Source organism: Symphodus melops (genome assembly GCF_947650265.1).
Source record: "Symphodus melops genome assembly, chromosome: 3".
NCBI classification, from domain to species: domain Eukaryota; kingdom Metazoa; phylum Chordata; class Actinopteri; order Labriformes; family Labridae; genus Symphodus; species Symphodus melops.
The window spans coordinates 4,139,155-4,154,341 of NC_136693.1; the positions used below are offsets into that span (position 1 = coordinate 4,139,155).

Genomic DNA, 15,187 nt, shown 5'->3' on the forward strand with positions numbered 1-15,187 from the left:
CGCAAGGAATTACCTAGAGTTTGCAGAGTTCTACGCAGCAGATTTAAATTTATAAGCCTGTAATTAACATGTAGCGTTAATTAGCTTTGGTCACGTCTGTTTAGCGAGTGCACGCTAAATTCTGCCTCCAGCACTCGCATTAATCTAAAGCCGTAACAACAAGGTCATTGGATACTGTGTTTGAGTTTTACTCTGCTGTGTATCAACTCTGTTTGATCCTATAGGCAACGAAAGGGATTCTTTCTTTTCTCTTTTCAAATAAACATCAGTTTATACTTTTCAATCTTAAAGTGCCTCCTTGCACTTTGTGTATATATACTCTCTTTAGATAAAACACAACAACTGTATAAATCAATTATTTAGCATGTGACATTTCATGTCATGAATCAGATTTTTTTTTTGCTATGCTTAAGGTTTCTATAAAGACTATAACTATTAATCAAAAGTATCAATGTTAGTACAATGTTTCCCTTCATGGGCCACTAGTTTCTATAGATTGTGAAAATAGGATTGTTTTTAAAGCAAACAATGCGATCAATTGATCTATATTTCCTTTTTTACGATAATCCAACGAGCTCCAAATGGTGGTAAAATGACTAAACCCAACATTCTTCATTTGTTTGACAAATAAATATTTGGATTAATTGCATATTTGGGTCAAGAGCACATTAAGGCAGCTTTGTGTGCTTCAGTCCAGTGTTTGGCTTGAGCACCACTTTCCAAAGCCAGTCGGCCTCAAATTCATCAGACCTTAAATTTTTGTCAAGAGCCCATTTTCTATGAATTCATAACTTCTCTTTGTCCTTCTGTCATATTTGTAATTGGGCCTCGATCCAAATAAGACTTAGTTATTAGTCAACTGGCGGAGTGTAGCGAGTGTTTTCTATGAACCTGTAAAAGCTGAATTATTCTTTAGTAAATTTGAATATTTTGTATTTTTTTGTTGTTGCTATGCACATATCAGTCCAAGCATGTGTTCAACAATATCTTGTGTCTGACCTTCATTCTTTTAAATGTTTTGGCTACTTTCAAGCAGGATTGAATGCAATCGTACAAAACTCTAAACAGTGCAACATTACATTTGTCAGGCTGAAATGGACTGAAAGAGTGTAAATGTTTTAATACTTGTGTGTAAATATGAATGGAAACCAAAAATAAATGTTTATCGATGAGCTGTTGTTGTGTTTGTTTCTCAGATGGAAGGTGCAGGATATGTGAACATTCAATGAGTGCAACATCTGGAGTGCAGCGTAATAATAATAATACATTTTATTTGTAGTGCACCGTATATTTAAAAGAAAATCTCAAGGTGCTATAAGTGGGCCTACCATAAAACCATTAAAACAATAGCAAGCGTCACACAATTAAAATCAGTCAAACAATTAAAATCAGTCAAACAATTAACATTAGGCAGAGCATAAAAGAAGATAAGAGCAGTGTTTTTTTTGTTTTTTTTTTAATGAAAAAGTTCTTGTTAAAAGAAATGTTTTCAGGTCCTTTTTAAAAGAGACCACAGTCTGTGGGGCCCTCAGGTAGCCAGGAAGACTGTTCCATAGCCGTGGGGCAGCAGAGGAGAAGGCTCTGTCCCCCATCGTGCAGAGCTTAGTCCTGGGGGTTTGGAGGCGGTCTGTATCGGCAGATCTTAGGTGTATTGTGCAGGTTTGTGGGGTGAGCAGTTCTTTGAGGTATGAGGGGGCGGTGCCGTGTATGCATTGGTGGGTGAGTAGTAGGATTTTATAATCCATCCTGGGTGAGACGGGGGGCCAGTGAAGTGAATGCAGGATGGGTGTAATGTGCTCGTGCTTCCGCACTCTCCTCAGGATCCTGGCAGCGCTGTTCTGGATGTACTGGAGTTTTTGTATGCTCTTGCCAGGGATCCCGATGAGTAGTGCGTTGCAATAGTCAAGTCTGGAGGAGACAAAAGTGTGGACGAGTTTCTCAGCGTCTTGGAGGGTGAGTGAGGGGCGGAGTTTTGATGTGTTCTTGAGATGGAAAAATGAGGTTTTGCAGATGTGTTTTATGTGAGATTCAAAGGTTAGCTGAGGGTCTATTTTGACACCTAAGTTGGTGACAGTTGGTGAGAGATGGATGTCTTGACCAGAGAAGGATGTGGTAGTTATGGGAGATGACTGAACTTGGCGAGAGGGAGCAGGTTGAGGGTGAAGACGGTTGGGCCGAGGACTGATCCTTGAGGGACCCCACAGGTGACAGGGTGTGTGCTGCACTTGGTGTCTGCAATTTGGATGTATTCAGTCCTTGCAGATAGGTAGGAGTGAAACCAGTTTAGGGCAGTGTCAGAGAGTCCGATGGTGGTGTGGTGTCGGTTCAGGAGGATGTTGTGGTCGACAGTGTCGAAGGCTGTAGTCAGATCGAGAAGGATGAGCAATGAAGGAGAGCCGCCATCAGCTGCCATCAGCAGGTCATTTTTGACCCTTACCAAGGCTGTTTCGGTGCTGTGGGCAGAGCGGAAGCCAGACTGGAATTTATCGTAAAGCGTAGGTTGTCAAGAGCAGCTAAGGGGTTTGTGTGCTGAGCTTCCACATTGAACACAGAAGGAAATAGGGCAGCTTGATATAAATTACAATCAACAACACACTTAACAATATGATTACACATGTGGGAAAATAATAAACAATAAAGACACTTAAAAAAAACTATATACATATACCTGCAAACAGAGCTGGTAGTTGGAAAACATATTTAAAACAAAAACAGAAAATAAAACACTGTGAAGAGCACTTTGAAATAAATTGTATCAGTGGAAGTTACCCGACCAGCTTTGCATGTTACATGTCGAAACATATCTTACATGATAATAAATACAATAACCACAGTATTGCTTTTATTTGAGCGTTATGATTTAAATAGCAGTTTCCAAAGTCAGATGGAAAACCCAGGCTGTCACTTTTGTTCCAGATCGGGCCCAAAGCAGAAGTATTATGCCTAACTGAAATGACTTGTTTCGCTCTCTGACCAAATTCCTCTGCTTCATACAGTCTATGATGAGCATCAAACATCACAAGGGTCTTTTGTCGAGCCTCAGTCTGACGAGTCTTTCTCTGGAACCTCTTCAAGAGGGATGACGGTGTATTCTGCCGCCTTTCCATTCTCCTTGGGAAGGAACATCTCCATTTCCTGCCCCCTCTGCTGGTTTGTGGAGTTAGCTTGGATCTCAAAATGGGATGCTTTACTTGGTGCATTCCACCTGCGCAATAAGGAGCAGTAAGAATCCAATTGCATGCTCTGAACAGCCATAATAGAATGCAGTCTTTTTAAAGATATTTTAAGCCTTACTTGTCTCTTGTAGCAATGGCGATGCAGATCACAACCAGTGCTGCAACACCAACGATAAAACCAACGATGATCATCCAACCTGGAGGTATGGGAGAGCAGTAATTCATTAGATGGATTATTATAATCTGTCAAATCAACCATGCCACATTGCATCTGTAGACGTTTATTTTAGACTAGTGGACATTTAAGGAACTGTAGTTTTTTAAACTCCAATATTGGCCTCATTCAACACCAGAGCTTGCTGTTTGGTCTTGATTCGATTTAGTCTTGGGCACTTGTCCTGCATTGCTTAGCTCAATAACTGGAAGCTACACCTGAGGCCTTGATAAATTTGCTGACACTTGTTGGATAAAAGTTGGCTATTTAATCCTTTTCCTAAATGTTGTAAAAAGAAATCTGACTCCTTTAAATAATTACCTTGAATCTCTCTGCCCATTCTTTTGATGGGATTAGAGGAATGACAGGAGGCATCTCTTTCGTTCAACACTATGTGTTCCTGACGACAGACAGATACCTGGTCAGTTCGTGAAGTCTGAGCCCCGACTATCTTTCCCTGAACCCTTTTATACACTTGACAGAGAATATCTAACCAAACAATGCATTCGAGAATGTGCGGCAGCTACGCCTTTCCTGATGTTTGGTTCTGCTTCTCTCATTGGTGCATAGTTATTAGTCAACTGGCGTAGTGTAGCGACTGGTTCTCCAATCTGTAGGGGAAGACACTTCCTACCTGTTTCTTATCATCAACTGACATCTAGTCTAGGAACTAATTGCTTTTAAGCAGAAAACCATTGAAGTGATTAACTATCAAGGCTCATTGAACCTATATTAAAGTAGATGAGCGATTAACTGTAAACCTATGTTTGAATTGGTGAGTGATTGGCAGTGAACGGCCACATCAAATACATGTTGGAATGTGCAATCACTCCTGCAAGTCCTCTTCACACAAACACCTTTATATACTGAAAAGTCAGACAATTAGATTAAACACACAAACCTAGAATAAAACATGATTAAATAACTGGTTTGATATTAACGTCAGAAAAAATCCTTCATACTATGGATATCAAACCATTCCTTCGGGCAGGGTGATGAAACCTTATCTGAATTACTCAACAACACGTTATTGCAGTAAACACATTGAGTATAAGCAGAAAGAGGCCTTTTATCCTATCACACTCCAAGAGCTTATATGTTTAGAGATTGATCATTTAGAAATCTAATCCATGGTCGTGGACTAACCGGGTGTTCTGTGTCCTTTCTTGGAGCCTTCTGGTCCTGTCTGTGATTCTGGAAGACAAACAGACAGACACATGTTCAAACTAGACCTTAAGCAATAAACACAGAAAATATTAATATGCATTCATATCGATGGGATAGTGGTACAGGATTGTTACCATTATTGACAAGGACTCCCTGTTGAATATTTGGAAACATTCGTCCTTTATCGGATCTGAAAGGAGCAGCCATGGTTGTGGATGACGCAGCGTCAGTTACCCCGTTCGTGTTTGAATTCATACTGGAGGTTGTAGTCGTGTGCTGTTCAGGCATTTCTCCATCTCCAGATCCTAAATCTGAACTCAGAGGGTCAAAGCTCAGGACAGCATGGCGAGTGGTTTGAGAGTTGGATTTGTGGTCTGTGGTGGAGCTGGGCTGGGCTTCATTTGGCACTGAAGAGGACTTAAAGCTGGCCTCAGTGCTTTGAGTGATAGATAAATCTAAACTGGAGTGGTCCACAGCTCTTAGAAACCCAGTTGAGGTTGAGCTTGGGGGATGTGAAACACTCTGCGTGGTGGTCGCAGGGTGTTCACCTTTATGCTGGTGGAACAAGTCACTGGAGTCCCCTGAAGCACTGCCCTCGAAGTCTGTCTCTGTAGGAACAGAGGACGATGATTGGGAAACCGGGACTGTTGTGTTTCTCTTTGGTGATACGGTTGTAAGTGAAGGGACCTCAATCAGGAACCCATCCGTCACGGCCTCGTTGAGAACGTCCTCCTCAGCCTTGGTCGAGATCTGGGTCACAGCTAGGACAAAGAGAGATGGAAAAATCCACAGGTAAATGTAAGTGTTTACCCACCAATCTTGACATGCACGGAAAGGAAAGTTACTAAGCTTTTGTTGTGTTGATGTATTTCAAAATTGCCACACAAAGATTGCTTGCACGACTCGTAGTTCCTGTATAAACTTGTGTTGTGATGTTCTTTGATGAGGTGTAGGGAGGGACAGTAATGATTAACCCCGGTGACTAATGGTCTAAGAGTGGGTTAACAAAAGAAAGGCAAGTTTACATGAACATAGCATAACTTTAGACACACCCAGTGCACCAGAGTAAACCAGGAAGCGTCCCTTTCTCTCTTTTATTTGGACGGAAGCCATTATAGGGGTTTCCTGACATTGGTTCTAATAGCCAATCAATCATCTGAAGGCTCCTCAGATTTATCTGCAACTCTTTTCGCATGACCCAAAGACCTATTGGCCAAAACTAGCTTACGGCCACCATAGTTTGAGGACATTGTGAAATAATAGAAATGAAAACAAATTTTCTGACAAATTGGTAGACTTCATTTACCTTTTAATTGTAAAGTTATTTACAAATACAGATGTACAGATTTTAAAGGAAGTTAATGTCTGTTTGGTCACTTAATACTACAGAGAACACTAGAAATGTCTTTTGTGTACCCCAACTTGATGTCAAACAGAGTTCTCAGGTAAAATCAAGGTGTTTTTTTTTTTTTTCCACCAGCAAGTGTTGGCTGACAAGAGACTACAGGCATAAACAGTGTGTCTCAATTAAAAAAAAGCCAGAGAATCAAGTGACAGATCTCAACTGTTATTTCTGCACAGTCATGTACCGCTCTGGTGCTCCCGATGAAGTTACTCAAACATATTAATCAGCTCCTTGAGACTTTGGTTTCACCTTACTCTAGACATCTGTTTAAATGCACCTCCTGGAACAGCTCGGAAGATTTTTTACAATGATCTCCGTGTGTAATCTGGAGGTGAGAGTGAAGCCGGCGTAGCGACAATGAAACACGACTCCGGCATTCCTACAGACAGAGTTAGACCTGATACATAAAGTGCATCTGAGGTGACGAGGAGGGAAGTGCTGATTCACGAGTTCAGAAAAAGGACACTATCGGAATAAATGAAATTTCTGTGTTGAAGAATTAATGTATTTTTTAGACTTCAAAGCCCAAGTGTACGGCCTCTTGAGTTATGAGGTGGGAGAATGTCATTTTGTTAAAGAATGTCATAACCACCTGAGACTATATTACAAGGATATTATCAGAGAAAAGGACATTTGCTTAATGTGATTCCTTTTTTGTACACTTAAAATCCAATCTCAAAAGTACTCCACCACACAAAAGGTGTTTAATTACACTTTTTTGACACTTGTGCTGTTAAGAGTTGTAAGAATATAAAAAAATAATTTCACTTACTTGTTAGAGGTGTTGATTTGACAAAAGCAAGAAGTCCAAGAATAACCACAAAAAGAAGATTCCTCATCTTGGTGCCCGAAACTTTGGACTTATTCTTGAACTAAAAGTACCTGTTAGCAAGCTGGAACTACACTTGGCACACTGAAGTGACAATTTGAAGTAGATGATTCATGTCTCTACCTTTTATACACACACAAGGCATGTAGGTGTAACATCAGTGAAACAATGTCTGGCGACACACAGACGCACACGGGGGTGGAGGGGGGGGCGGCACACCTGTGAACACACCCTCTTTCTCCTCACACACTTTCTCACGTATTTCTGCCGTCTTCCTCAGAAAACAAATACAGAAATTCAGTGAAAGGGAAGTTTGTTTTCAGAGTGGTACTTCTTTTTAGACTATCATCAGAAACAGAGTACTTAAGGTTACAGCTGATTGACCCAATTTAACCCCTTTAGTACAAGAAAATACACCAATGACGAGGCTAAATCTAATCTTACACTCAAGTTTTTATTGAGGCTATATAAACCCCTTTGCTGCATTTCATCCCCCACTCTCTCCTCCCACCATTTCCTGTCTCTCTTTAGCTGCCTCATTTAATGAAGGCAAAAAAAACTACTTAAACAAAATAAACAATGTATACATGTTGTTATTATAATACTTAAACAGATGTGATAGACCGGACATGGAAGTTGGTAAAGGCTTATGAATTCTTACAGACTCTACGCGATATACTGTACAACCCAAGAAAACAAATTAGATAAATAAACAACCCAATGGAGAACCACTATGAACTGTGTTATAAGTGGAATACTTAATAATAATCAAAATAACTTTATTTATACAGCACCTTTAAACACAAATTACAGAGTGCTTTAAAGATAAAACAAACATCAACATTTAGGGCAACAGAACGTAGATCAACAGGCAGGCCAAACAGAGACTATAAAACAAATATAATTGCAAATAACAGGAAGAAGATAGACATGGACAAGGCAGGAAGGAGGTAGTTAAATACAATGAAGGAAAATTTGTTTAAAATCAACTAGGATAGAACTCAATAAAAAAAAACAAGAATTGAGGGAGAGCGGGATGACATCACATCACGGGCTGTAAATATGCTTATAAAAAGAACATATAAAGGTAAACGTTAAAAGGAGAAGGAATGAAAAAAATACTTAGAGCAGCAAAGTATACACAGGAAACAAAATGAAAGGCTAAAACATGTCAGAGGAGAGAGATAAAAAGGGTAAAAGCAATAAAATGAATGAAGAAAGTGATAGACTAATAGAAATCTTAAAAGGAGAGATCACGTCATGATAGCACGTCTATTAAAGTGATTTTTTAGAAGTAGTTTAAATTCATTAAAGGAGAAAAAGTGGAATAGGGTTTGCAGGAAATAATACTCCTATCAGATGTCTTACGTAAGATGTTGCATAAATCAGAACGATTACACATTACATATCTGTCCTCACCTGTAATTCTTTATGTGCAATACGAAGCAAAAATATCCCTAAATTCCCAACATTCCCTGCAATGTGCGATAACATGTCCAAACTTTTGTGCAATCGTATCAAGAAACAGTTTTCACAATTCGTTGTCTGAGCATCGTAAGTTGCTTTGTTGTTTCTTTGCTGCTTTTAACGCTGGATATGTCCCCACTGAAGGTTGAGCTTATCTAATCTTATCGTATATGATCTTATCTTACACCTTCATATGAGCTGGCAGCATCGCACAAAGAGAGGGCCATGAGACTGACAATAATAGCAACACAATATGGCCAGTCATTGTGGTCTTTGTTGAAACCATAGAGTGTAAATATTGATTGAAACAAACAAACTACTTTAAGAAATGTAATTAGTCAGTGATGAAAAAGAACCAGCAGTTTAATATGAGTAACACAGGGAAGCTATTCAATTCACTAAGAGGAACCAAATTCAAGATAGCACAAGTTTCTTGGCTGACATGAGCAGCTCTTTGGAAACAGGTTGACATCTCACAAAGACTTTGAGTTATATGTGATGTTTGGGACGCATGACACATATTTTTATGCAATCTTTGGATCTCACAAGCAAGCTCTTTATGCAGCTCAATGTCATTCTCCCTCCAGGAAGTCTATACCGTTTGTAATGACTGTTTAAGTTTGTTGGTATAGTTTTGATTTAAGAAAACGGATGCGTCACTACGGAGCGACAGCCTCGGGCTATCTGCAGCGTGCATGGATTTGTGACAGTCATCATGAATTACTCAGCATGTGTGTGGGGCACACTTGTCCAAACTTGAACTCCACACCCGGAAAATGGTCCATTTATGATACCTGTTAAGAATGGAATTTTACAGAAGATCGGGCAAGATGCAAAACCAGAATAACCCCAAGGCCCAACAAACGATGATGATGTACATTCACAGTGTAACAGTCAGCTTTCACTGGCTAGACACTGTGATTCAATATTGAAATTGTGTCTGTGCAGTAGAGCAGTGAGAAAGTGGGTTACATAAGACAGCCTATAGAATATATTATGACTGAAGCTAAACATTTTGGAATCAACATGGGGAGTCAAATAATCATTAAATGTGTCCAGCAGGACAAACAATACACTTATTACTCCATTTAAAAAAACATTATACAAGAATAAGTGCTGCCAACTTGATATGTTATAGCCTTAGCTTAGCTTTCTATTTTTTTTTTTTTTTTTTTTTTAAATTGTGTTGGTTTTTCCTTGGGTCAATTTAACCCTGAACATAACATGTTACATTTCTTAATAACAAAAATTGCTTTTCAATCCAAATGTTACAGACCCCAAAAATATGTATTTAGAAATCATATAAAGCTATAAAACACCAAAAATATCTCTATTTTATAATTTAGGCCGATCAGTGAGGTTTTATGCTCTGCATAAATCTCCATTGCGTGTGTGATGTGTGTGTGTGTGTGTAATGGGGGTGGGGGGGTTGTTTTATTTAAAGGGCTATTTAGGCAGAAAACAAACGTCAAGTTCCTGAATCATAAACTTGGGTAACTATTTAATTGAAATCTTTTTCTAGAGGTATAATTTGCTGGGGTCAAATTGACTCAAAGGATTAAAGATGTGAGTAAGGTTCAAGTCGCCCACTTTTGGTTTCAAATTGTGTTCAGGAGTAAAATCATTTGAATACCTTGAAGATGCTTTATGGCTGAAGTGTAATCTATGAATGTTAACTGGCCATGTGTTTCATCATCATGCAAACTTCAAGTCTTTTCGAGTGCGGGTGAATCAATAATGACTGAACTCTCATTTCAGGGAAAGTTTCTCCTTAACAATTTGTGACATTTTGGACCTGGAGCAGTTTTTTCCACTTCAATTGAACTTTTTTTTCCTTTTTTTTTTTAAAAGCAAGCCTTTAAAAACCTGTGAATATCTAGCCGCTGGTGTTAGGAGGGTTTTCTTCAAAAAATATTCAAGCACATTTAAATCTTGAAAAGTGTAACAACATGAATTTTAAATGCTGAGCACAAGCTCTGCTGGCAAGATGTTGAATTTTAAAAGAATCCATTTATATGTCCCTTTTTTTTTTCTCCAGCGACTACAAAAAACACTCGAGAATATAACCCAAGATTTTCTCTGTGTTCATGTGTAATCAAACGAATGAATGGATAAACACTTGCTAAGCAGCAGAACATAGAGTCTTTCAAGGGCAGGTCCACTGGGCATGTGCAAGGCAATTAGCAACCATTGTGGCAGACTCCCCCCTCCTCGCTGTTATCGCTCGTTTCATTGCAGCCACCATTGTTCCCATCTGAATAATCCCAAGGCAACAGAGCCCAGCAACCTGCAGCTCTCACATCTATTGAGCAATCAAAAGAGACTCTTCAAAGCCTTTATCATCTACCATGGACAACTGTCCACTTCAGTTAACATGTTACTCATCAAACTCAGAAAAAGGCGTAACAGGGACGTTTATTTCAGTGATTTAAAGGCGAAGAATCTGCACTGTTCAGTCCTTGTTGAATATGAAGCTCCGACCATTTTGATATTATGTAAACGGAGTCAAAAACCCAGACAGGGAGGGGCATGATATTTCTTCAACTCAAATATAATTGCGACATTTACTGGAACTTTTGAAAGCAAATGTGACTTTGTTCACTCAAATTATTCTAAATGCATGATTTTATCATTCATGAAAATGGTGCCTTGCTAAAGAGCACATCTGCAGTTCTCAGGAAGTGACCTGCACCCTTCCAGCTACCAGACCAAGTTCAAGACTTGAACCGTCGAAAAAGAGACTCGGGTTCCCAACCCAAGTCCCAACAGACTGAGCTCCTGCCGCCTCCAGAATCTTGGCTTTCCCAATTAGACAATAACTAACTGAAACTACGTGTGTTTACCGAACTACAGTAACTGCAATACAATAAAATCATGGAGAAAATCTTCTTAGTTTTTGACACGAGTAAAGTGACTGACACAGAACCTATCCAAGCCCAACACAGAATCAGCAGAGATGTTCATCATGAGTCTTGTTCTGCTCGAGGTTTCTGCCTCTTAAAGGATGTTTTTACATGCCCACTGTAACTTTGCTAAATTTTGCATAGTGCCTTTCATTATGTATTAATGTTGTGTCTTTGTAAATAATATAACAACTCATTTAAGATAAACTGGCATTGAAAACAAAAGTCGAATTTTATTTAAAAAATTGTTTCTATGCGTTTTGTTCCCTGCACCATTCGGACTACTATGTTGCAAAATATACAGTTCATAACCGTATTGCTCAATTGCTTCTTAACTTTTGATGCTAGAATAGAAGGAAGACATTGAAGGGGCTCCTAAATAAAAAGAGAAAAAAACCCTCGTAACATAAACCAATATACTAAATCTTTTCAAATCAAATCAAAAACCCTTTAGCATGATTGTGCCTCTGTCATATCTGTCAAACAGATAGAAAAATAATCTGCTTCTCCTCTCCCCTGCCACCTTTCCTCCCTCCTCCCTAACTGGATGAATGGTTCATCTGAAATCTCCTTAGTTCTTGAGGTAGTAGATCACACTGGAGCTGGTGAGCCTTCTGAAAACATTGACCAAGGAAGCATACAATGATACATACACTGTTCTCTTTATTCTAGGACAAGGCTTGGTTGTATGAAAATGCAACAGGATGCATTGCACCCTTATTTAAAATTTCCAGAATAACAAGGCTTTTATTTGCAATAAATAATCCCTGCTTTCAAGCGACATCAGTGACTCAGATGGAGTTTTGTACATGCATGATCTGATGGTCGTGACAGGTGGATGTGACTTGTCTGTTCACCGGGACCACATACCGGGACCTGTAACACCTACGCTGTTTTTCATTACTGTTGCCACTCAGTGTAGCTGCACCCTCTTTAACCTCATTCTGTTCTGGAACTGGGCCTGCAAAAAGGCGTACAGATGTACAAATGCTTTAATTTACGACGGACAAGACATGACAGCGGGCCGAGTCAGAAATAGAGAGGGTTAGAGTGGCGATTCATACCGATGGAAGGACAAAGAACTCACAGTGAAATATCTCTTCATTACTATTGTCCAATTATCTGAAACTGCCTCCTGTAGGAAAACAGAGAAAGACGTCAACACAGTTTGTCATTTAACTAAGCTCGGTGTTCTCTGATAGCCACTGGTCTGGTTATTTTTTATTGCATTTAATCTTTTTGATCTATTTATCCATTTACCTGTGTTTAATTTTGCCTTCATATTACGCTTTAACATTTCATACATAAATACAGCAGTTATCCATTACATAATCTGTGAATGTTTCTCTGAGTCATGACTCAAGAAGTGAGAAGCCAAAGTCCCGCTGCTGTAACTGTTGTCTGAGCCATGTTTACATCATGTTTACATGGACGTGAAGGCCCTGTGTATAAAGATGCTTTAGGCAAGGACTAGAGACAAGAGGAATAAAAAAGTCATTACTTATTTGGATGTCATGTTGTGTCTTTAGATCACGGTCATTCTGTGTGACTTTCTGTGCAATAAACAAAGTGTGCTAACATTAGCCTGCTATCACAACAATGCAGCTCAAGCAAAGGACACTTTTGTCTGCAGCTTACGCTTAATAGTGCGTTCTAACTGAAGTCCTTCGTGCGAATGCCAGCGGAGGGGGGTTTTGATGTGTGTCGCTGGAGGAGAGCGGAGGTGTCGTCAAACAGCAGTTTGTTTTAGTCTAGTGCTGGTGCTCAAGGGTGACCTCTATATTGGATCAAATAATCTCACATTGTTCCTGTAAGCATGTCAAAAACAAAGTCAGAGCTTGTTGTATAAACAGTGAGAAAACAAAAGAGACAGTTAGAGATTCATACAATTCTCAGTTCCTGTTTTATTTGTTTTACTGAATGTTGTTATCGAGTGTGCTATTAGAAAAAAAAAAAAATAAAAAAAAATAAACAGCAATTATGCATGTATCCCTTTGTGTGTGTTTTCTCTCACAGTGAAGGGCACAGTTTAAATGGTTTGCAGTTAGCAGGTACTGGTTTAATTATTTTGTTGTTAATCACTGAGCAGCAGAAGTGATCGAGAAATGTGGACATGTGTGTAACACGATTATTCCCCTTGATTAGAGAGAAAAACAAACGACCAATGTTTGAGTGAATCAGAGTGCTGTTTTTGTCATTATTTGCTTCATGTGTGTTCAGCCATGTGAAATATTTTTTTATTATTATTTACCCTTATTTACCAAGCTGGCACTGTTTTTTTTTTTTTTTGTGAATGTCCTGAATTCTAATAGAAAAAACAAGTTGGCTTCTAATAAGCACAACAACAAAAATACAGAAGCTGATTTCTTAAGCTGTTTATCACCTACAGTATTTAAGAAAGGAAACGTTCGTGGCACACCCAATGTTATTGTCTCCATGGAGTTTACTGTTTGTTGTTTGGGTGTATTCTACAATTCACACGCCTTTGTCCGAAGTGTCATACATGAGAGTAAGTACAACACAAGCAGGTTCAAGAGAGGAAGAAACAACAACTGCAAACACACAGCTTTAAATCCAATGGGACACAAAGGTGCTGACTGGCAGGGGTAAAACAAAATGTTTAATTAAATCTTTAACAACATTCACAGCTGCTGTTTAAAGTTCTAATCAGCATCAAAACCATTCTAAATATTGTGATCATCATGATTTAAATCACCAACATCAAAAACATTGAGTCTGTAGGTGTTCATAACAGAGCTGGTTGTTGGACATTTTCTCAACAGTGTGAGAGTGTAGAAGAAGAGAAAGTCACAGATGTCTCCTCCTCAAATCTGACTCGGCCAGATTAATTTCCACCAGCTGCTGACACTGACAACACCTGACTTGTCAAAATCATAAAATGCCGGGGAACTTGTTCAGAAGGGGCCACTCCTTTGAAGTTCTGGGACAATTCAGCCACGTAGGTTAAAGGGATGCGTGATACCTGGGAAGAGCCCATTTAAAGTGCTGTAACATGCCAAATGTGTTTGAAATAGATCCCACAATTATAAGCAGTAAGTAGTGCATACAACTCTTTGATAGTCTTCATTGTTTGAATGATTTCACTCAGCAAAAGATGTGGCATGTTGTTATTACTCATGAGAAACCTCAAAAAGGTAACCTCCCATATTTGTAATGACAAGTGTTATGCCTTCATCTAATTTCAACATTGACATTATGTCCTTTTATAATTTTTTTATGTTTCAAGTTTCATGACATTATCCAATAGCTTTTGTGATGAACAGATGAAGACAACCTAATGACAGTCACACATGAGAGAAAACATGGGATGTGCACGATTGCCATGTTGTTGGAAACAAGTTCTACACTTGCTTTACGGGGTGTTTGTGTTGAAGTTGCAGCAGGAGAATTTTTTGAGAATTTTACTCTCACTCTCTGAACACTCAGAAAGCAAACTCTCACTGATATCCACCAGAATAGAGATTGGCCAAAATGGGAACTTCCAGAGAGAACTCTTTGCAGGCAACCCTTCCCACACTCAACAAGACTCAGAGTCTGTTTAGTAGGAAACAAAGGCAAACTGTGAGGAGGAGCGGCTGTATGGTGCAACTGCAGATCGATCCCAGATAGGATTCCTTCAATCTGACAAACTGCAAGTCCAAACTAGAAGTTCTTCTTATTGAACTCCTTTGAATAAAAAACACATGCAGGCCTACACACCATTGATGTTCAATGCATCCATAACGGCAAGTTTAAACATAAGGTTTACTTTCTTCTTAGAAAAGACAGTCAATAGAGGCATGGTTTTTTGGCCAGAATTGACTTAAAGCAACACATTTTAGATGCTGTATTGCAAAAAGTTATTGACAGCCACTGAAGAGCCTAATTTAAAATAAAGGAATCAACTGGGCTATCATTATAATTTTGGAAAGAGATGGAGTGCATCGATGTGAAATTAAGGGACTGACCGGGGTGATGTTAAAATACTCAGAGAGAGAGATCAAGATCAAGTAGAAAATGATCATT

The 15,187-nt window shown here is 39.0% G+C and overlaps 1 protein-coding gene across 2 annotated transcripts in view; it reads right to left on the bottom strand.

Annotated features, from left to right (window-relative positions):
- Positions 1–1,244: 1,244 nt before the first annotated feature.
- cd44a (CD44 molecule (IN blood group) a) overlaps positions 1,245–15,187 on the bottom strand; it is a 71,042-nt gene continuing 57,099 nt past the window's right edge. The window contains exons 1-5 of one of the 2 annotated variants that reach the window (XM_079339072.1): positions 6,735–6,875; positions 4,692–5,318; positions 4,537–4,584; positions 3,295–3,373; positions 1,245–3,205 (exon numbers count right to left, since the gene is read on the bottom strand). In XM_079339072.1, the coding sequence (XP_079195198.1) occupies positions 3,040–3,205; positions 3,295–3,373; positions 4,537–4,584; positions 4,692–5,318; positions 6,735–6,801 (987 nt within the window). In that variant the 5' untranslated portion in view covers positions 6,802–6,875 and the 3' untranslated portion in view covers positions 1,245–3,039. Of the gene's footprint in view, positions 3,206–3,294; positions 3,374–4,536; positions 4,585–4,691; positions 5,319–6,734; positions 6,876–15,187 lie in introns of those variants that run through there. The other variant, XM_079339071.1, reaches the window with a different exon arrangement.